A 22,716-nucleotide genomic window follows, 5' to 3' on the forward strand; every position below is an offset into this window, starting at 1 on the left:
TATATTCCAGATTATTTGCTTGATCATAAAGATTCCAAAAAGGTATAGTTTGGACTATCTGTGACTGAATTCTATGGAGTTACGGGATAAAAACAGCAAGAATGGTGACAAAGGTCAGTTTCAGTTTGTACAGGGTTCAAAAGTTAAAGTTGCTCCAAATTGGGTAAAAAGTGATGCAAATTACTAGTTGAGTTAACACCGTTTTAAAGAGGAATAGTTTGGACCATGTATCAGCCTTACTTATCACGTTACGGGGTAATGTGTCACATGTCATAGAATCCAATAGAAGTAGACCTTGTTTGACCTTTACTTTGGAGATCAAGCATTCAACACTGTCAACACTATTCCATTTATTAATCCTATTAGCACAACCAATAATTTGCATCACTTTTTACCAAAATTGGAGCAACTTTAACTTTTGACCCCTGTACAAAATGACACTGACCTTTGTCACCATTCTTGCTGTTTTTATCCAGTAACTCCATAGAATTCAGTCACAGATAGTCCAAACTATACCTTTTTGGAATCTTTATGATCAGGCAAATAATGTGGAATATTTTTCAATATGATTGGAGCATCTTTTAATTTTGGCCTCTGTAATTCTTCAATTGACCCTTACCTGACCACCAATTGAAAAGTCAAGTGGCCAATCGGTTTTTTCAAAAGAGGAGTGTCCAAGGAGTATTTCTGCTGAATTTGATGCTTTTATCACCATTTGCATGATTGTTTCACTTATCTGCTACACTATATTTCATTCACATGTTGCGCTTCTTGTGATGTTGAATGAGGGACAGATGCCTGTTTTGTTCCTTGTTAAGCTTATTTTTCCCCCTTGTTTGTTTTTTGTTCCATCAGCTACCTTCATATCGGCCATGCGAAAGCAGCTCTGCTCAACCAATACTACCAGCTTACATTCAAAGGCAAACTCATCATGCGCTTTGATGACACTAATCCTGAGAAGGAGAAGGAGGATTTTGAGAAGGTGAGGGATCTGGAATACAGGGGAAATGAGGAAATTACATAATTATCTGTATTTTACCTATGACTTCTTAGACTTTTTTTTACCCCGATGTTTGTCTACCATGAAAATCTGAAAAACATTGTTGCCTCACATGTTCTTTTTTTTGTCTTCAGGTCATTCTGGAAGATGTTGCCATGCTCCATATCCATCCAGACCAGTTTTCTTACACCAGCGACCACTTTCCTGCAATCATGCGCTTTGCAGAGCAACTGCTCGCTGAGGGCAAAGCTTACACCGATGACACTCCACCGGAGCAGATGAAGCAGGAGAGGGAGCAGCGCACAGAGTCTAAATGCCGGAACAATAGTAAAATTGGCTTTTTATTCATCTTCAGTGGAGTCACCTACATATTCACACAGTTCAGCATAGTCGTCATATTTAATGCTCAGCAGTTTTTGTATAAGCGAAGTGCGCATCGCATCTGCGCATGCGTGGGTCAAATCACCGCTACCACACTCACCCTGCTCCCATTGAATTTCGTATACAGTAGCATTAGCGGACTGTAAAAGTTAAGGCTTTTACAGGGATTGTTTCAAAGTCTTTAAGCCTTAAGCGACACATACAGTAATGACAGGGGCGCATTGTGCTGTTTTCAAATGCTCAAACAGAATTTATAGGCTTGAAAGTTGGCTGGAAACACACTATTGCAAAGCTCTGGCAAGTCCAAACAAAGACGGAAAGAAGAAGAAATGTGGTTGTAAACCTCTGTTCATTCTACACAATTTTGCCGTAGAAAAGAAAGATCCAGATGGATGTAAAAGACGGACTAACATTGTAACACATTTATTTTGTCAATATCCTGAAACCGTGCCGCCGTTTTCATGCATCGGCTTATGACTGTAATGTCACGCCATGAATGACGTGGCACATAATATTGTAAAATTGACATGTTCTATAAACAAACTGCATGCATGCACATATCATTGTATGTCTGTCAACTTATCAAAACAAACGTGACACCAAAGAGTTTATATGTGAGACTCACCGTCATTGTCGTCATTATGAAGCCAGCGGAGTAGCGATTTCTCATCCCTGCTTAGCAAATATTCTGCAATATCCACAGTTTCAGTCTCTGGACTTCGTCTAACCATCCGTCAGTTGCCTTCAAGGGGTCAGAAATTTGTTTGTCTCCAACTATCAACAAGGACTGGTCATTTTCGACAGCAGCGCGCTCTTCCTCCGTCGGCACTAACGGTACTTTCTGTACACATGCAGCACACGCAAGCACAACCAGCTCTTCTTTCCATTTCTGTCCACTGCCGTACGTAGTCCTGGTTGTAACAGGCAATCCGCGGAGCTTACAAAAACACTTTAAATCGTCAACTTTCCAGCGGTTGAAGTGATCCAAATCACAGCACTCCTTGCTGCTTTCTGCCGCCATAGCTTGTGGGTTGGTAGCTGAAAAATTTAGCCTACCCAAAATGCACCACGCAGCCTGAGATGCGCACTTTGCTTATTGGTTTCACTGTCACAGCTTAACATTTCATTTAGGCTTACACAAAACATTTTGTATCTGCATTTTAGTGCTGAAATAATACAAATGTTAGTTTACTAGTTCCTGTAAAATAATAATGTTATTATGCCATAGTTGGGGCTTTGTAGATGCTATTGAATCATATTATTTATCGTGTGTCTTATTTCTACCTAAAGCAGCAGTCGGGGTTATTATGACATTTATTGTAGACATGCATTGGCATGCTGCCCCATCATACAGCTTGTTTGCTTCCGGGTTAGTTGTTGTCATGAACTGTCCAGCCTTTGTTTTGTTAACTGGCTTTATCAACATTTATGGACACATACAAACTGCAGAATGATGTGCTTAGCTGTTAGCCTAGCAGTTCTTGTTCGACACTTATGCCAAGCCTTTTTGTGCACACAACACTGCTCATTGTAACAGTGACGCCCAGTGGCTAATGTGAGAACTGTCACAAACATATGACAGTCGCATGCTACAGCCATGGCTAAAAGCGGAGGAAACTCTCCTTTTGGAGGAACACGAGTGATGTAGGGGTGCTCTTGGTTGTTCCATCAAGTGGTGGTACATGATAGTTGCCATTTTATAGGTAAGACATTGAAGTTTTGCAAACTAAAATAAGATTAGCTTCCTCTGTACCAGGCTAAAACTGTAGTCGGGTAACGTAAAACTTTAGCCGACTAAGTGCTTTGTGCAAAGACTAATGTCAGACGATTAGTCGATTAAGTGAGTTTAGTTGACTATACAAGATTAGACTGTTTTATGAACCTGGGCTCAGATGTTCTATTTATTTTTTTGCTTTGAAAGTGTCTGCAATTACTTTAGTGAACTGGATACAGGCAGTGTCATTGCTATAGGTTGTGCTGACGGTAAACCTAAAGCAAGCTTTACATTTGCCATGTTATAAAATAAGTCAATCCGTACAGTCCATGGTTTCCATTTGGGGCAGAGATTATCCTTGTATTCCATATGCCAAGTCTAGGACCATGCACTGATGCCACTTGTTGTCGCATCCACCATACCACAAAGCCGTCTTGGATTCTACATGGTAACCGCCCAGGGAAATAACCAGTTAACCCAGCAGAAAGCAAATAGGAGTCAAAGTCCCCCTGGAGGGGATGCCCAGGCCATTACAAATTACTGCCCCTTTTACAGCTGGGTTGACTGGGTTGATGCAAATAAAGTATCTTGTCCAAGGACACAGACGGGTAGGCAGGAGGACATAGCTTCAATCGATTTGCAGCCTCTATATATTTGTAGTTCAACACCTAACCCACAGAACCACCTGCTCTGTGCCATGTTTTAAATGGAGTTCAATTTTGTGATCATTTTTGATTTCTCACTGCTTTGATTTGTTGGAGTCTGGTACTGAAACGCGACTGGGACAGGAGCTGCTCTGCTGGACCCACACCTGTCTCGACACAGATTGCATTTCTGAGACACATACTTTTAAAAATGTTATAATTTGAAACATTGATGCTGTGGCAGACAGCGTGGTTCCCAGCTATGTTTTGGCTGCACACTTTGAAATTCATAATGTTACTGGGAACAAGAAACAGGTGGTGCAGTGGTTATCTGCACCCATCTTGTTTGGTCTGAGCTGGACCTGATCTCTGAATTCAGTGATTAACATTAGTCATAGTCAGTGTGTGTGTGTGTGTGTGTGAGTGTGTATACACAGATGCACCCAAGGCAGATTGACTAAATATTAGGAGCATTTGTGCGAGTAATGAAAGTGTTTACTTACACTTGACATATGCTTGGTTGCACTGTGGAGTGTTGCTTTAGGTATGTGGATACTTCCTCTCTCACTGTTGTTCGTCTGTTTAATGCAGAATGTAACTGATCTGTGTAGAGACTTGTCCAGCTGGCAGTCAGATTGTTTTTGAATGGTACAGAAAGAGGAAAGCGGTTGACAGTTTATGATAGAAAGTCTGCAGTGCATCTGATTTCCTCCCTTTTTTTCTCTCAGCTGTGGAGCAGAACATGAAGATGTGGTTGGAGATGAAAGCAGGCACAGAATACGGTCAGACCTGCTGTTTGAGGGCCAAGATTGACATGAACTCCAACAACGGCTGCATGAGAGACCCCACCCTTTACCGCTGCAAGAACACACCCCATCCTCAAACTGGAAACACCTACAAGTACTTCAATACTGTTTGTTAAAGTCCAAAGCGATTATTTGTCATGCTGCAGTTGGTTTTATTTGTATAAACCACTGCTGCTCCAGTGGAGGTTGTTCATGGATGCCACAACAGGCACTGTGGAAAGGAAACATGGTGCTAAGGCAGCAGATGTTAATTGTGTAGCCAATTTCAAATTAAATTTGCCTTAATTTTTTTAAATGTTAATTATAAGATTATATCTGTGTTCAGGTGTTTAAGTGGTTTGGTTAGTGGTCATAAAAAATGAACAGACATTAGTATTCAAGTACACAAATATTGGGTGTGGAAACTACATACAGTAGTGTTCAGAATAATAGTAGTGCTATGTGACTAAAAAGATTAATCCAGGTTTTGAGTATATGTCTTATTGTTACATGGGAAACAAGGTACCAGTAGATTCTCACAAATCCAACAAGACCAAGCATTCATGATATGCACACTCTTAAGGCTATGAAATTGAGCTATTAGTAAAAAAAAAAAAAAAAAAAAGTAGAAAAGGGGGTGTTCACAATAATAGTGTGGCATTCAGTCAGTGAGTTCGTCAATTTTGTGGAACAAACAGGTGTGAATCAGGTGTTCCCTATTTAAGGATGAAGCCAGCACCTGTTGAACATGCTTTTCTCTTTGACAGCCTGAGGAAAATGGAACGTTCAAGACATTGTTCAGAAGAACAGTGTAGTTTGATTAAAAAGTTGATTGAAGAGGGGGGAAAAAATTATAGGCTGTTCATCTACACTGATCTCCAATGCTTTAAAATGGACAAAGGCTCACCCATTGATCAGCTCCAGGATGATCAAAGACAGTCTGGGGTTACTTGTAAGTGCTGTGACAGTTAGAAGACGCCTGTGTGAAGCTAATTTATTTGCAGGAATCCCCCGCAAAGTCCCTCTGTTAAATAAAAGACGTGCAGAAGAGGTTACAATTTGCCAAAGAACACATCAACTGGCCTAAAGAGAAATGGAGGAATATTTTGTGGACTGATGAGAGTAAAATTGTTCTTTTTGGGTCCAAGGGCCGCAGACAGTTTGTGAGACGACCCCCAAACTCTGAATTCAAGCCACAGTTCACAGTGAAGACAGTGAAGCATTTTGGTGCAAGCATCATGATATGGGCATTTTTCTCCTACTATGGTGTTGGGCCTATATATCGCATACCAGGTATCATGGATCAGTTTGGATATGTCAAAATACTTGAAGAGGTCATGTTGCCTTATGCTGAAGAGGACATGCCCTTGAAATGGGTGTTTCAACAAGACAATGATCCCAAGCACACTAGTAAACGAGCAAAATCTTGGTTCCATACCAACAAAATTAATGCCTCGCAGATGTGAAGAAATCATGAAAAACTGTGGTTATACAACTAAATACTAGTTTAGTGATTCACAAGATTGCTAAAAAAGCAGTTTGAACATAATAGTTCTGAGTTTATAGCATCAACAGCAGATGCTACTATTATTGTGAACACCCCCTTTTCTACTTTTTTTTTTTTTTTTACACTAATAGCCCAATTTCATAGCCTTAAGAGTGTGCATATCATGAATGCTTGGTCTTGTTGGATTTGTGAGAATCTACTGAATCTACTGGTACCTTGTTTCCCATGTAACAATAAGAAATATACTCAAAACCTGGATTAATCTTTTTAGTTACATAGCACTACTATTATTCTGAACACTACGGTATACATTTTCTTTGCTGTCTTGACTAGGGATGGGTATTGATAACATTTTATCTATCGGTTATCGATTCCACTTATCGATACAATTCCTTATCAATTCCCTTATCGATACCTCTTGTGAATTTTCTGTGTACTAAAAGTAAGCTTTACATGTTTTCTATGTCAACAACCTTTTATTGAGTCTTAAAGTAAATAAATATGAAATTGGTCACTGGATCCTTAAACTCTTGATATAATAAACTCTACATGGTGGATCCTTGATCGCTGGACATAAATAGAAATAAACTAAATCTGTAGTTTTTGTCAAAAGCATTTCCTTTCAGACATTATCGGTATGAATGTCTTTCCATACATCTGAGCTGAGCTCAGGTAGCTGTGCTGCATGTCAGGATGTAATTCATAAAGAATGCAGGATGTCTCATTTTGGGAGGAAAACAAATGTTTTAGTTGATGCTAGTGTATTGTCTGAATTACAGCGTTTGGAAAGAGGTGCCATTTTATTTAAAGCGGCAGTTTTTGTTTTGAAGTTATTAATTCAGACTGGACTCTGTCTTGGCAGAGAGCCGCGCAGCGTTTGGAGCTGTGCCAACGGAACAGAGGATGACTCTCGCTTCTTGACTGCAACAAGACAAGAGTCACAGTTAGTGACTTTAATCCACACAAGTGACTCACGATTGACATATTTTAATGGCTCTGAGAGGGGTTAAGAAGCGGACTTGCCGCTTCTGAAGAGCAGCAAATCAAAGAACCAACGAGCCAGCGCATCGAAGCATTGCTTCATTGGTTCACGCTTCAAGGTGGAGTTGCGCTGAAGAAGTGGTTGATTACAGACCCGCTGCAGGGTCTGTAATCAACGTAGAGAAATGATCATTTTCCCAACAGACACCCTCAAACAATGGCCGCTCTGAAGGGCCGATAAGGGAATCATTAAGCAAAAAGACTATTGCTATCGGTGGATCGAATAATTTCTTAACGATACCCAAAAAGAACTGGTTCTCGATACCCAACCCTAGTCTTGACATTTAATTGCCCAAACAGTCCCAGTTTTGTTGACAAATCAGTAGTAACTCTATTGACACCAAACTGTCCAAGCCAGTCTGCTAGGCACTTAATTCTGGACCTTATGGATCCTTCCAGGGTGTACCCAACGTATGACTTTGCCTGCCCCATTGTGGACAGTCTGGAGGGTGTTACTCATGCCCTCCGTACCACTGAGTACCATGATCGTGATGAGCAGTTCTACTGGATAATTGATGCCCTGCGCCTCAGGAAGCCTTACATCTGGGAGTATGCGCGACTCAACCTCAACAACACTGTGCTTTCCAAGAGGAAGCTGACCTGGTTTGTTGACCAGGGATTTGTTGATGGATGGTAGGTTTTGTTTCATCTCATATTGAGTCTTATTTTGAACAATTTGCTAGACTATTTTACAGTGAACTTTAGCTCACTTTAGGTGTGTGAGTAGCACACAGAATTGGTGCACAGTTTTGTAATTTATTGCTCCCGCTCCTACAGTTCAGTTCTGCTCATCAGTTTGTCTTCTTCTCTCCATCCTAATATTCCAGGGATGATCCTCGCTTCCCCACTGTCAGAGGAGTCCTGAGGAGAGGAATGACTGTGGAGGGTCTGAAACAATTCATAGCAGCTCAGGTACATTTGCATTATAGTCATAGTTGTTGATGGTTAAGCCCAAAGCCTGGCCTACCCACTTGAACCAAAACCAGTTGGAATACAGTTGTTTAGCCCTCTGGGGTCCGAGGGCATTTTTTTGGACAGTTCACTCGCCTGGCATAAATGATTTATTATTGCTGTTAACAGCTCTCCCTGCATCCCACAATCAAGTTTTATGTCTCTTTTGTTTCAGGACAACCTGTGCTTTCATAATATATATGCTTTTGTTGTGTTTTATAAGTGTAATAAAGGTTTACAATCAGAAATAAGAAAGGAAAAAGTAAAGCGGAAAATAATTTTCCACACACATTTATTCAAAACACACAGCAAACTATAATAAACAACTGTTTTGACACTTTATAAAGGTAATTTGTGGTCTTGTGTGAAAGACTGTACAACAAAAAGGTTCAAACAATAAATACAAATGCACATTTTGAACAATATATACAAAATGGTCTTTGCATTTTGTTTGTCTTCATCTCAAAGCAATTTCTGTCTGCTATTACAAAGGTTACATCACGAACTTCTACTGTGTTTTGGAGTGTTCTGTGCTGCTCCTAAAGCAGCTTTCATTCACACTTTGGCCCCCTACAGTCTGAGGAGCTGCCCTCCCCTCGCGCCATTGATATGGTAAACAGTGCTTTTCGCCGAGAAAGCAACGGAGTTATCCAGTAACATTCACATGCAAACTAGTGGAGCAATCCTGATAGTTACACACTCTTTGTTTGAGCACGTGAGATTATCATCAGAGGCTCTCCGTCTGCTTCGTCTGCTTTCACTGATGGCTGTGCGCAATCGCGCAGGGCGTATTGGAGCCTAATAGTATGTACTCATTGGAGCACCCAGGGGGCTATTCAAACGGCCAACTAGTAACATATCACTCCTGAAAACGATCTTTGGCTTTTCACGTGAGGTAAATCTGCCCAACTACTGGATTTTGGAAAACCATGTGACGGTAAACCAATTCTGATTGGATACTCATTGCGCACGTCATCACACAGCTTCTATGAGGAGTACAAAGATGGCCGACGGCTGTCTCGAAAGTCCACGGAGTTAACTTTTCAGCAAAAAAAGAGTAAGTTTCTATCTCATATCATTAAAAAGTTATTTATAATTTAGTAAAGCTTGGTCTTAGCCGTCGTATACGAAGGGGTCGGCCCCAGAGGTTTAAAAAATGTCTACAAATAAAAACAAGAATTGCTGTCTTACTACATAGTATTCTGAAAATGTAGATATTAATTGAACCATCTATTTTCTGTCCTTGTTGTTCCAGGGGGGATCGAGATCAGTGGTCAACATGGAGTGGGACAAGATCTGGGCCTTCAATAAAAAGGTAAAAGTTTTTTGTTGTTGTTGTCAACTTCTACATAATCCTTTTGTTTGTTTGTTTGTTTTTTAAATTTTGTATGGACCACTACAATGTATTTGTAGTTAACTGCAACACATTATTATTTTTTTTTTTTTGGCAAATTTGGCTTTTTTTTCCCCCCACCTGTTCAGTTGATTAGACCATTTACTTTGGTCTTGCCAAAGACTATCCTGCAGATTTATAACACTGAATGGCATCAACACGGGTTGTTACTTAAATTGGCAATATGAAATCGTCCATATGCCTTTATTTTTTGTTTTGTAAGTCTTGAAGGGAGATTAGTTATTCATACAGCAAAGTAGAAAAGCATAATGTTATTCTCTTTGTTTGCTAAGATTAAAGATTCACTGTTCCACAGAATTGTACTGCTGAACTTTATATGTTAAGCAGTGACTTGCCACACCATGCAAACTAGACCTTAAAAGCAAGCTCAATTATTTAATGAACTAGTTTTCAGGCTAAGGGCTTGTTGGTACATGATGCCTGGTTTGAATATTGGAGAACTTGGGTCATGTTCAGATGAGCGTCTGTGTCTTTGGCTCACTGCTTGGCATGGCTTTTGTATGCTTTGCTGTCATCTTTTATATATTAACTCTTTCATTGAGAACTTCATTAAGGGACACTTCTTGTTGATTCCAAATACACCAAAATGTCTAAGTCAGTAGTTGTTCCACTTGTATTTACTCTGTCCTCCCCTACACACCCAACTGCTGCCCTGCTTTTAGTCTTGAAATCTGTGTTGCTTCTTCCTGTGTTTTCCTTGCTGGCACTTGCTGCTCCACCCTCAGTGAAAAGGTGCTAAGGTGATGATTTTAGAAAAGCATCTGGGAGATGGCTGTGGAAATGTGTTGACCAGGAGAATACACAGTAAAATCACCAGTGTAAAACTAACATTGACGGTGTTAAATTAACACTGCCAGTGTACATGTGGTCCTACTCTGGTCAGAGTGGGACCATATGTTCACAGTCAGTGTTACTTTAACACTGGTGATTTTACTGTGTACCGTACCGTTTTCGTGGTCTTGGTTAAATGAGAGAACTCATCATTTAAGTGGAAATTAGGTACACAAACTTCACTTCTGAATGGTGAAAGATGTTCAGACTCAAAGATTCTTGGTACCAGGAATGACTGTTATACCAAGATATAGGAAGTTTTGGATTAGGGAGGGGTGTTATTTCAAAAAATTTGGAAATCTATAAATGTTTGCATGGAATATGGAAATATACACAGAATAAACCATAGCAGGATAAAATTTGGGTCATTTGGTTCCAAAAACCCATATGGACGGAGCTTTTGAAAACTTCAAGTAACGTGTGTGTCGTATATGTGCTGTTGATGTAGAAAACCACTCTGTTGCTTATAATTAGTTCATTGTGGCCATGTCATTCTTTACATGTGATGATTATACTCAGCTGATGTTCCTGAAATAAAAACTACATGTTTGTTACAATTGATCGTAACATATGTACTGAAATGAGTTTTGTTTTTTTTTTTGGCTGACGTAAAAACATATGAATCAAATCCATATAGTTTTTGAAAAAATAAAAAGGTACGATACTTTTCTCACAGACCTCGTATTTCCATATTCCATACAAACATTTAAAAATTTCCAAATTTTTTGAAAGAACACCCCTCCCTATTTGGATCATACAGACTTTACATCATTAATGAAGAAATATCAACAGAACCTTAGGTTCACAACTAAAGAACTTGTGGAGATGGAGGCATCAAATAGAAATGTGATGTTCTACACCTTTTGAGATGGCACTCAAAATTCATGTAAACAGAAGGCTTAGCCTTTGTTCTGGCAATCAACTGTAAATGTTTCTCTCTTCCAGATGTTGATTTTATAGAGTAATGTTTGTAATGAGAGTAATGTCCTCTGTGTTTTGGCTCTGACCCTGTTTAGCGCTTACATGGACTAGATGTTGGGTTAGGGTTGTGGAAACCAGCAACTTTGGTGCTTTTGTTCTGGCAGAGTGACCCTTCAGGTTCTTGGTCACCTGTCTAAGGCCCTTCTCCCCCGATCACTCAGTTTAGATGGGCGGCCAGCTCGAGGAAGAGTCCTGGTGGATCCAAACGTCTTCCATTTATGGATGATGGAGGCCACTGTGCTCACTGGGACCTTCAAAGCAGCAGAAATGTTTCTGTACCCTTCCCCAGATTTGTGCCTTTAGAAAATCCTGTCTCAGAGTTCTACAGACAATTCCTTTGACTTCATGCTTGGTTTGAGCTCTGACATGCACTGTCAACTGTGGGACCTTATATTTAGACAGGTGTGTGCCTTTCCAAATCATGTCCAATCAACTGAATTTACCCCAGGTTAACTCCAGTTAAACTGTAGAAACATCTCAAGGATGATCAGTGGAAACAGAATGTATCTGAGCTCAATTTTGAGCTTCATGGCAGAGGCTCGGTGTACTTATGTACATGTGAATTCTTAGGTGTTTGTTTTTTATTAATAAATTTGCAAAAATCTCAAAGCAGTTTTCACATTGTCATTATAGAGTATTGTGTGTAGACTTTTGAGGAAGAAAATTAATTTCATTCATTCTGGAATAAGGCTGTAGCATTTCAAAATGTGGAAAAAGTGGAGCGCTGTGAATACTTTCTGGATGCACTGTACATTGTGAGAGAGTGTCGGCTTCAACATTTTGGCCATGTGGTGTGTTTACCTATGTATGATCCAGCACATAGGTGCCTGACTGTTGAGGACCCCAGTGGCTATAAAAGGCCTCAGGAACATCCACGCTTCATCTGGCTGCAGAAGATACATGGTTACTTTTTCCACCGGTTCATCAATGTCTGCTTGGATGGTTGCCATCCAGGACTCAAAGCGGTTTTGTTGTGTTGTGCATGTGGTGAAGAATGACACCAGCACATGCTCCTTGACATCCTGCTTGGTCAACAGCATGTTAGGCTATAGTGATGTTGTGCTCTCTTAAACGTGAATGATGCAACATTTCTGTCTGAGGTCTCCAAAGTCTTCTTAAGGGTAGTATCTCATTAGCCTGTGACAGCTTGCAAATGGCATTTGTGAGGGGATGTTGTGTGTTGTTTGCAGGGGTTCGCCATTCCCTTGCATGAGTCACAAGGCGTTGCTCACGTCACTTGATTTTTGACCTGTCCAAAAAATTTGTGCCACTGTTCAAAAAAGTTGTTTGCCAAATAGTTGGACGGGCATCACCAAAGCTTCTTAATGTAGTCTCTGCAGCTCAGCACATGGAAGAAATGTGAGACAGCTGTGTAAGGGGTGGATGATGAATGAAACTACATTGTGAATGATTGGAAACAAAAATCAGGATCCGATATTTCTCGTGGGGCTGTGCATGACCTGCTTGAGGAGCACAGCAAAAGAGGGGAGATGATCGGAGAGGCACAACGCTTCTGGGAGCAGCTGAGCGAGTCCAGCACCCCCCCAGCCAAGTGGCTCTGCCGCCAGCCTGGCTCCGTCCCGCCAGCCTGGCTCAGACCTGCCGGTTGACTCCTCGACGCAAGTGGGCTGAAGCACCCCTTGACATGCTGGAACATCTGCTTGTCCTTACCTCTCCTGCAGCCTGCCAGTTTGCAGGGTCAGTGGGCAGTTCCGTCCTGCTGCAGAGTATGCACGTCATCTGGATCCATCCTTTTTCTAATTTTTTTTTTATTGAGGACCACAATGGAAATAAGTTTTAAGCTGTCGAGCTGGCTCTGATCAGCCATGCACACAGGGACAGCGGGTGGCAGAAGCGGCATTTGATCTGGATTTATTTATTAATTTTTAGGTCCACAATGTAAATAACTATCCTCTGCAGTTTTATGTACTGTATTGTTTGCTTCACATATACAGTGAGGAACATAAGTATTTGAACACCCTGCGATTTTGCAAGTTCTCCCACTTAGAAATCATGGAGGGGTCTGAAATTTTCATCTTAGGTGCATGTCCACTGTGAGAGACATAATCTAAAAAAAAAAATAAAAAATCCGGAAATCACTGTGTGTGTGTGTGCGTAATTTATTTGTATGTTAATGCTGCAAATAAGTACACTCAACAAAAATATAAACACAACACTTTTGGTTTTGCTCCCATTTTGTATGAGATGAACTCAAAGATCTAAAACTTTTTCCACATACACAATATCACCATTTCCCTCAAATATTGTTCACAAACCAGTCTAAATCTGTGATAGTGAGCACTTCTCCTTTGCTGAGATAATCCATCCCACCTCACTGGTGTGCCATATCAAGATGCTGATTAGACACCATGATTAGTGCACAGGTGTGCCTTAGACTGTCCACAATAAAAGGCCACTCTGAAAGGTGCAGTTTTGTTTTATTGGGGGGCGATACCAGTCAGTATCTGGTGTGACCATCATTTGCCTCATGCAGTGCAACACATCTCCTTCGCATAGAGTTGATCAGGTTGTCAATTGTGGCCTGTGGAATGTTGGTCCACTCCTCTTCAATGGCTGTGCGAAGTTGCTGGATATTGGCAGGAACTGGTACACGCTGTCGTATACGCCGGTCCAGAGCATCCCAAACATGCTCAATGGGTGACATGTCCGGTGAGTATGATAGAGCTTTTTGGAATCAACTCCACTTACCATGTTTAGAGGATGAGAACAACCCAAAGAAAATCATCCCAACCATAAAGCATGGGGGTGGAAACATCATACTCTGGGGTTGCTCTTCTGCAAAGGGGACAGGACGACTGCACCGTATTGAAGGGAGGATGGATGGGGTCATGTATTGCAAGATTTTGGCAAACAACCTCCTTCCCTCAGTAAGAGCACTGAAGATGGGTTATGGCTGGGTCTTCCAGCATGACAATGACCCCAAACGCACAGCCAGGGCAACTAAGGAAGGGCTCCGTAAGAAGCATTTCAAGGTCCTGGAGTGGCCTGGCCAGTCTCCAGACCTGAACTCAATAGAAAATCTTTGGAGGGAGCTGAAACTCCAAACCTGAAAGATTTGGAAAAGATCTATATGGATGAGCGGTCCAAAATCCCTGCTGCAGTGTGTGCAGACCTGGTGAAAAACTACAAGAAACATTTGACCTCTGTAATTGCAAGCAAAGGCTACTGTACCAGATATTAACAGTGATTTTCACAGGTGATCAAATACTTACACTCAACAAAAATATAAACGCAACACTTTTGGTTTTGCTCCCATTTTGTATGAGATGAACTCAAAGATCTAAAACTTTTTCCACATATACAATATCACCATTTCGCTCAAATACTGTGCACAAACCAGTCTAAATCTGTGATAGTGAGCACTTCTCCTTTGCTGAGATAATCCATCCCACCTCACAGGTGTGCCATATCAAGATGCTGATTAGACACCATGATTAGTGCACAGGTGTGCCTTAGACTGCCCACAATAAAAGGCCACTCTGAAAGGTGCAGTTTTATCACACAGCACAATGCCACAGATGTCGCAAGATTTGAGGGAGCGTGCAATTGGCATGCTGACAGCAGGAATGTCAACCAGAACTGTTGCTCGTGTATTGAATGTTCATTTCTCTACCATAAGCCGTCTCCAAAGGCGTTTCAGAGAATTTGGCAGTACATCCAACCAGCCTCACAACCGCAGACCACGTGTAACCACACCAGCCCAGGACCTCCACATCCAGCATGTTTACCTCCAAGATCGTCTGAGACCAGCCACTTGGACAGCTGCTGGAACAATCGGTTTGCATAACCAAAGAATTTCTGCACAAACTGTCAGAAACTGTCTCAGGGAAGCTCATCTGCATGCTCGTCGTCCTCATCGGGGTCTCGACCTGACTCCAGTTCGTCGTCGTAACCGATTTGAGTGGGCAAATGCTCACATTCGCTGCTGTTTGGCACTTTGGAGAGGTGTTCTCTTCACGGATGATGCGAAGGAGATGTGTTGCACTGCATGAGGCAAATGGTGGTCACACCAGATACTGACTGGTATCCCCCCCAATAAAACAAAACTGCACCTTTCAGAGTGGCCTTTTATTGTGGGCAGTCTAAGGCACACCTGTGCACTAATCATGGTGTCTAATCAGCATCTTGATATGGCACACCTGTGAGGTGGGATGGATTATCTCAGCAAAGGAGAAGTGCTCACTATCACAGATTTAGACTGGTTTGTGCACAGTATTTGAGGGAAATGGTGATATTGTGTATGTGGAAAAAGTTTTAGATCGTTGAGTTAATCTCATACAAAATGGGAGCAAAACCAACAGTGTTGCGTTTATATTTTTGTTGAGTATATTTACAGCAGTAACATACAAATAAATTATTAAAAAAAATCATACATTGTAATTTCCGGATTTTTTTTTTTATTATTATGTCTCTTACAGTGGACATGCACCTAAGATGAAAATTTCAGATCCCTCCATGATTTCTAAGTGGGAGAACTTGCAAAATCACAGGTTGTTCATATACTTATGTTCCTCACTGTATGTATACTATTGCTGCATAAATCAAATCTAAAAGGTGCACACCCCTGAAGTGCTGCTCTGGGCATCACACTGCACTGTACGAGGAGGTAGGTTCCCAGACGATCCCTTTGCCTTGTACAGCGAGATGGGCTTTGAGTGGATCCCGGAGCACGCCCAGCAGAGCATCATATACTGGTCATTTCCAAGAAGCAAGAAGCACATCTGTGTCTTCTCCTCCTTCAACACTGAAGGAGAGGAGAGTGGACTTAAGAGGACAATGCTGGAGAGACACAGTGGCCTGTCACTCTGCTGGTCGATGTTTCTGCCATTGGTTAATGCGTTGCCACATTACACATCATTCACACTCTTCATTGTTTTTCTTCTCCTCCAAGGAGCCACACAAGGATTTTTGTATCCTTATGTATTTATTTATTATTTTGTCTTCCTCAATGATGTGAAAACTCTGTGGTCCCAGGCATCTGCTGTTTTTTTGTCCAGTGGATTGCATAGTAACACTTAGTACTACAAATCTTTTTGAGACTGCTCCAAAGTAGGAACTAGACGTGGAGATAATATCATATTGTTCCAAAAACTTTGTTTGATTAAATGGAATATGTGCAAATGGGGGTTGAATGGTTTGAGTCTAGGTATATGTAAACCTGTGGCTACAGCTGTGCAATGTGTGTTTTTTAATTGAAAAAGTGCTATTGAGTTGGATACAAATTTAAGTTTAGGAATAAAGAGCTGCATCTATGTTTGTAAAGGGCTCATGCCTCCCTGCCCCTTCAGACAGTTTCAGAATTCCTCCACTTCAACCAGACTACCGGGGATTACAGGAATTCCATCTTGTTTAGTTTGTGTGTTTCTAATACCCATTGGAGTTCAGTGAGAGCGGGTCTGGGCAGTATGTAATTTGTATCTTCATGGATTAGTTTGGATAGACACTTATTCACAGGATGACGTGAAGCAGCTCATGCTGGCCAATGTTGCAGATTCTCAGAAATCTCTGTGAAACCCTGGAGAAGGCTCACTCCAGGGGTCGATGCTCAATGTTCAGCACAGGTTGATGTAGCTCAGTGGATGATAACATTGTGCTGTTGGAGCTTGACAGTTCACCAGCTTAGTACAGGACGTAGTTCAGGTTTTGTCATCAGAGGGTGGGTGATTTGGTAGCGCACTTCTCAGAGCAGTAGCGTAACTTGACGGAACTGATCGTCGACTCGACGCTTGAGAGGTGACGTGATGTAGCCTACGTAAACTTGACAGATTTCTGTCATTCAGTCACTTGCTACTGGTGTGTCATTGAGACAGGTACGTATTCCTTCACATTTCTCCTTGCCCAAGGCATCCAGAGGAGGTGGTGTGTCCAGTCAAGGCTCTGACGTTGGCCAGTGGAGGCCAATGGAGCAGTGATGGCACACTAACAGGGGTGACTTAGTGGTAGTGGAGCTCAACTCTTGGCGGTGTTTTAGTATGAACGTCAAAGATTTTTAGCACGTTGGAAAATTTTTCTGGGACTACTGCGAATATCAGCATTGCCCCACTAACATCAACTTAGCTCCTGCAGAGTTTGGCAAACCTCGACACTGGAAGATGTTAATCAGCTTTTCACTCTCACGCTTCCAATCTGTGGCTAATCGTCAGAGTGGGGATGGGCCCTCAGAAACTGATTTTGAAGTGTTTTAAGAATTAAGGGTTTTCTTAATGTAGTGGGAATTTTGCTGAACTCTTGCAATGTAATTCATAAAGAACGCAGGACTTCTCATTTTGGGAGGAAAAAAATGTTTTACTCTGTTGTAGTTTGTTGTCTGTGTTACAATGTTTGGAAAGAGGTATCATTTGATTTAAAACGGTGATTCACTTTGACTCGGCAGAGAGCGGCACAGCCTTTGGAGTTTTGCGAGCGGGACAGAGGACGATTCTCGTTTCTTGCCTGCAACAAGACAAGAGTCCCAGTTAGTGACTTTAATCAGCACAAAAGTGACTCACTATTGACATTTTAAAATGGCTTTTGAAAGGGGTTAAGAAGTAGATTTGCTGCTTCTGAAAAGCAGCGAAGCAAAGAATCAACAAAGAAGTGGATCGGAGCACTGCTTTGTTGCTTCAAGAACAACTGCTGCAGAAGCGGTTGATTACAGACCAGCTGCAGGGCCTTCAGTCGACGTAAAGAAATGATCATTTTCCCGATAAAAAACCCTCAAAAACAATGAACTCTCTAAAGGACCAATAAGGGACTCATTAAGCAAAAAGGCTATTGATGTCGGTTGATCGAATAATTTCTTTACGATTCTCAAAGAACCAGTTCTCGATACCCATCCCTTGTGCCCCCCTGAAGAACTCTGGCCCCCTCACAGTTTGAAAACCACTGGATTAGACAAAATGTAATTTGCTGTAAAAATGTCACCCAGAATATAAGTGACATTTTTTCCATACTCTTTAATTTTGTGTAAGCCTTTTTTACTATACCTGCATGAGGAGACCTGACAGGAATGTACCGTGACCTTGAAGCTCTGATTTGTACCAAAATGTTCTTGCAGTCCCTAGTCAGCAGTGTCCAAAAAAACCCCCTCACCATTACAATAAAGTAATTGAGAGATTATCGTTGCTGTGTTGTTTCAGCTCGTGTCTGTTTGACTGGGTACTTGGTTAAATGTAGCCATGTAAACATTTAGTCTTATCTGTGTAAATGTGTGTCTGCCTCTTTCCTCTCTCTTCCTCCCTCCTTGTATCTGACATTAAACAGCATCTCACTCTTCTGTTTCCAAGCTGCCAATTAGCTGTCTGAAGGTACTCCTCCACCTGCTCCTCTTCCTCTCTTTCACCTGGTCCCCCCTTCCCTCCCTCCTCTCCTGCATTTCATCCAAGACTGGATAACCTGAAAATCCGCCTCATGCCTCACTATTTTAACAGCAAGATTCCAGCTGTCAGGCTTAATAAGTGTAACAGGGTGGCGCAGACTTTGTTCAGTGTACCTCTAAGTTGAAATGTCCTTGAGCAAGTAGGTGTGAATTTTTTTATTAGCTGTACTGCTGAAACGGTGAGCTGAAACATAATTGTCACCCCTATTTTTTTTTTTTTAATATATGTATTTCTAAACGTTTTAGTGATTTGTCAAGATGATGTGCTAGTTGGTGACTTTCAGACTTTTCAGTGCTGAGGATTTGCTACTTTTTCTCTTTCATCTAATTTTTATGTCCATTTAATATTTATATTATTCACATTGTTTTTCAAATAAAATACAGTCGCAGACTTTGTTTTGGACCCTGAAACATGTATTTGGCATTTTCACTGTTTCATCCAAAAAGGTGCCAAGAGTTTTGCATGCCACTGTGTTCTTTCTTCTTTCTCATCTGCAGCTTTGAGCTATTGAGAATGCTCCTCATTTATCCAATTTAACTTCTTAATATGGTGTTTATCACTTATGTGGAATATCAAAAATAGAGCCTCGCTGATATGGACATCTGTGTAACCAATACTGAGATTAGGGAGTAAAATATTTATGATAATGTACCAGTATCGCTTGAAAACATGTGGATTCCTTGAGCTGTTACATGTTTGATTTTAATTTGTTTAACATCAAAAAAACAAAACAAAAATTTAGGCTTTTTTGGGACAAAGATCAACTTTATCCCAAAGGAAATTATATAATTATATTAAATATCTAAAATCTCGACTACATACTACTGCGTCCATATGCTAAATTTCACATTATTCATTTCATAACTTTTCCTTGATCATCACTGCTGGTGTAAAAATAACACAGTAGTCAGGAAACCTAAGTGCTTGGCTCCATATTCCTACCTCACTTTCCTTGAACTCAGCTGGGATGACAGCGATAACTAGAGATTATTTCCTTGAAATTTTCTTCGTTGATCAAGATGACTGTTGTGCTGGTAAACAGTGACATCTGTTGTTTAATTCCGTAACTAGTCATGACTGCATGTACGTAGAGATGACTGCACGGTTTTTGTAGAGATCAGAAAAGTGTTTATGTAGCCGAACCCCACTCTAATCTTTATATGACAGAAGGGCTGCCTGTTTAAAAAGATTTCATTCAAATCTAATGAGAGCGCATGGAGACATGTGACCCCCAAAACACAGAAATTGACAGATTTGAGGGCCCCTTGCACCTTCATTATCCCACATTAATTTCAAGTGGCGTTGTATTGGGCATGCAAATGGATTCGTATCTTGCATAAGCTGGCTTGGGGTGTTGAGGATTCAGTCCAGAAATGGTTCAAAATTAAGCGTCACTTCAGCAACAAGTAGAGTTTTTGTGGTACCCTTGACTGCACTCCAAAATTTTGGAGTGCAGTCAAGGGTACCACATTCCGGAAGTCCTCTTATCATAGATTGACACCAATGAAAATTAAGCTGGGCAGTCATTGGCCCATTGAGATATTTCAACTTCAAAACCTAATTTTTTTTAAGAAGTCCTCTTTTGGCTATCAAGGAATTGACTGTTCAAGAGGACGTATCGGGGCGAGTTTGGTTTAGGGACTTAGAATTCTAGAATTTTTTGATCTACCCATAGACCTTCTACCAAAATAATTTCAGGCAAATCTGAGGAGGTCATATATCACCCCCTAGTAATAATCTGCCGGAATCTTTTAACAAAAAAATCAGCTCTTAAACTTGTTTGAATTTTATTTATAAGTGACTTAAAACATCATCATCATTTATATTTAACTGAAATAAATAAATGGGTTGCAAATTTACAACTGAAATAAATATCAGTTAGTCAGCTTACTATTAATTTAAAGCACTTAAAGACAGTATCTACAGTATCTAGTTTAAAGTTCTTTAAAGAATATTTTGAAGCTTTTAAAAACTGTTAAAACCTTTTTTTTTTTCACTTTTGTGTACAGTTTAAAATACAGTAAGTCCAAACCTGTTGCTGAAGGAGAATCTGGGCAAATCCTCACATTTGGGAAGGTGAACGTGTCAAAGATACGGTATTTTCATGATACATGACTTTGAATACTGGTGTCGCGGACTGAACAGTCCCCCTAAAAATCAGTCCCCCCTCCTGCGCTGCACATGCATCATTTCGGTGTGTCAGCAGCAACTCACCAATTATCAGAATCTTTATTGTCCTGTGAAATTAGTGTTGCAGCAGGAGCACACAAAAGACAAGGTACACAATGATAATATTAACAGTGAGAATAAGACCCAATTAAAAGTCTAAAGTCAGACATAATAAAAGCAATACAATAGAAAAAAGAACCATTCACATACACAAAATCACTTCAGTCCTGAGTTCATGCCAACACTACAAAGTATTGCAAAAAGTGCAGTGTGTGGATGTGCAAATAAGCAGTAGTAGTGCAAGAAAAACAAAAGCACCTAAGGGCTAATTGCCATTAAGTAATAAAATTGCACTGGGGATAAACAAGACCTGAAATCTTTGTCCTCCTCATAGGAGACCTAAAACGATGGCTTGAGGGAAAAGCTCAAACTCTTTTTCAGTGGGTGATTAGGACAATCCAAAATAGCATTAGCCTTTCTCAGGACCTGTCTGTTATAGATAGGCATTTACCCCGGCCTGCTGACTTCCTGAGGTTTTTCCAGCAGTTTTAACAAGACTACCGAGACGACTCTTACTGGAACAGGTCAAGTTTCCAAACCATGCAACGAAGCAAAAAGTTAAAACAGATTCAGTAAAACTTCTATAAAAGAGAGTCATCGTCTCAGAAGAAACATGGAATGTTCTTATCTTCCTCAAAAAGAAAAATCTTTGCTGAACCTTTATGGCGGTAACATCAGCCTGAGGTTCAAAGCAAATTTTATTATCAAGGACTGCACCCAGATATTTGTAGCTCTCCACCATCTGAACATCACCACCTTTGATAACAATTGGTGATGGGAAAGAGGTAGACTTCCTAAAATCGATAATCATGTCTTTGGTTTTTGACACATTCAACTCCAGAGAAGAATTATCGCTTTGTTTCTGCTTCAAACTACGCTCCAGTCATCATCTATCTCCGTGACAGATATCTGAAGCTTTTGTACAACAATCATTTCCACATAAATTCAGCATTATTTCATCAGAAAAGACGGAGGAAGCGATCAGAGTGCCACAGCATGTCAGTCTGACTCTCTACACTCAAAGCGATCAAAGGGAATAATGTGGTTAATAACCATCAGATGACAAAATCATTCTAAAGTCAGTTTTAAGCAGAAAAAAGGTGATAATCGGTGAATTGCTGCTGATGGTCCGAAATGATGGAGGCACAGTGAAGGCGGGGGTGGGGGGGGGGGGGCGTTTGGTCGGCGACACCAGTAACTAAATTTTGAACAGTATATTTTACCCGTTCAGAAGACGAAACAATTTTTTGAGAAGTTCCTATTTTACATCACAGAATTGTGAGGGTTTTGCATTCTAAAGGTTGACTGTCTGAAATAGTGAAGTTGTTGGTGGATTTTAGGAGCTCTGCACACAGTCATGATGAACTTGTAAAATGAATTCTGCTTTTTTTCCCCTTCATGTCTGCTTTTCTGTATTTTTTTTTTTTTCTTTGCAAGATTTAGGCTGTGCTTTTGACTTATTTTTGATTATGGAAAGCTTTCTTGAACATGGCAGCAGCATCATGTACCGTGCATCCAGAAAGTATTCACAGCGCTTCATTTTTTCCACCTTTTATGTTACAGCCTGATTCCAAAATGGAGTAAATTTATTTTTCCCTTCAAAATTCTACTCACAACACCCCATAATGACGATGTGAAAATAGTTTTGTTGTGGTGGTGGTGGTGCAGTTTGAATAATAATAAAAAAAAAAACTAAGAAATTACATGTACATAAGTATTCACAGCCTTTGCTCAATACTTTGTTGATGCACCTTTGGCAGCAATTACAGCCTTAAGTCTTCTTGAATATGATGCCACAAGCTTGGTGCACCTATGTTTGGACAGTTTTGTCCATTCCTCTTTGCAGCACCTCTCAAACT

General features: G+C 40.6%; 1 protein-coding gene across 7 annotated transcripts in view; it reads left to right on the forward strand.

Annotated features, from left to right (window-relative positions):
- Positions 1-22,716, forward strand: part of eprs1 (glutamyl-prolyl-tRNA synthetase 1) — a 57,122-nt gene that overhangs the window by 13,008 nt on the left and 21,398 nt on the right. For 4 of the 7 annotated variants that reach the window (XM_034185098.1, XM_034185089.1, XM_034185130.1 and 1 more), the window contains exons 7-13: positions 856-982; positions 1,135-1,327; positions 4,468-4,639; positions 7,472-7,705; positions 7,900-7,984; positions 9,279-9,338; positions 18,536-18,556. In XM_034185098.1, coding sequence (XP_034040989.1) covers positions 856-982; positions 1,135-1,327; positions 4,468-4,639; positions 7,472-7,705; positions 7,900-7,984; positions 9,279-9,338; positions 18,536-18,556 — 892 coding nt within the window. The remainder of the gene's footprint in view (positions 1-855; positions 983-1,134; positions 1,328-4,467; positions 4,640-7,471; positions 7,706-7,899; positions 7,985-9,278; positions 9,339-18,535; positions 18,557-22,716) is intronic. The other 3 variants (XM_034185112.1, XM_034185124.1, XM_034185117.1) reach the window with 1 other exon arrangement.

The sequence above is a fragment of the Thalassophryne amazonica genome, chromosome 2 (genome assembly GCF_902500255.1).
Source record: "Thalassophryne amazonica chromosome 2, fThaAma1.1, whole genome shotgun sequence".
NCBI classification, from domain to species: domain Eukaryota; kingdom Metazoa; phylum Chordata; class Actinopteri; order Batrachoidiformes; family Batrachoididae; genus Thalassophryne; species Thalassophryne amazonica.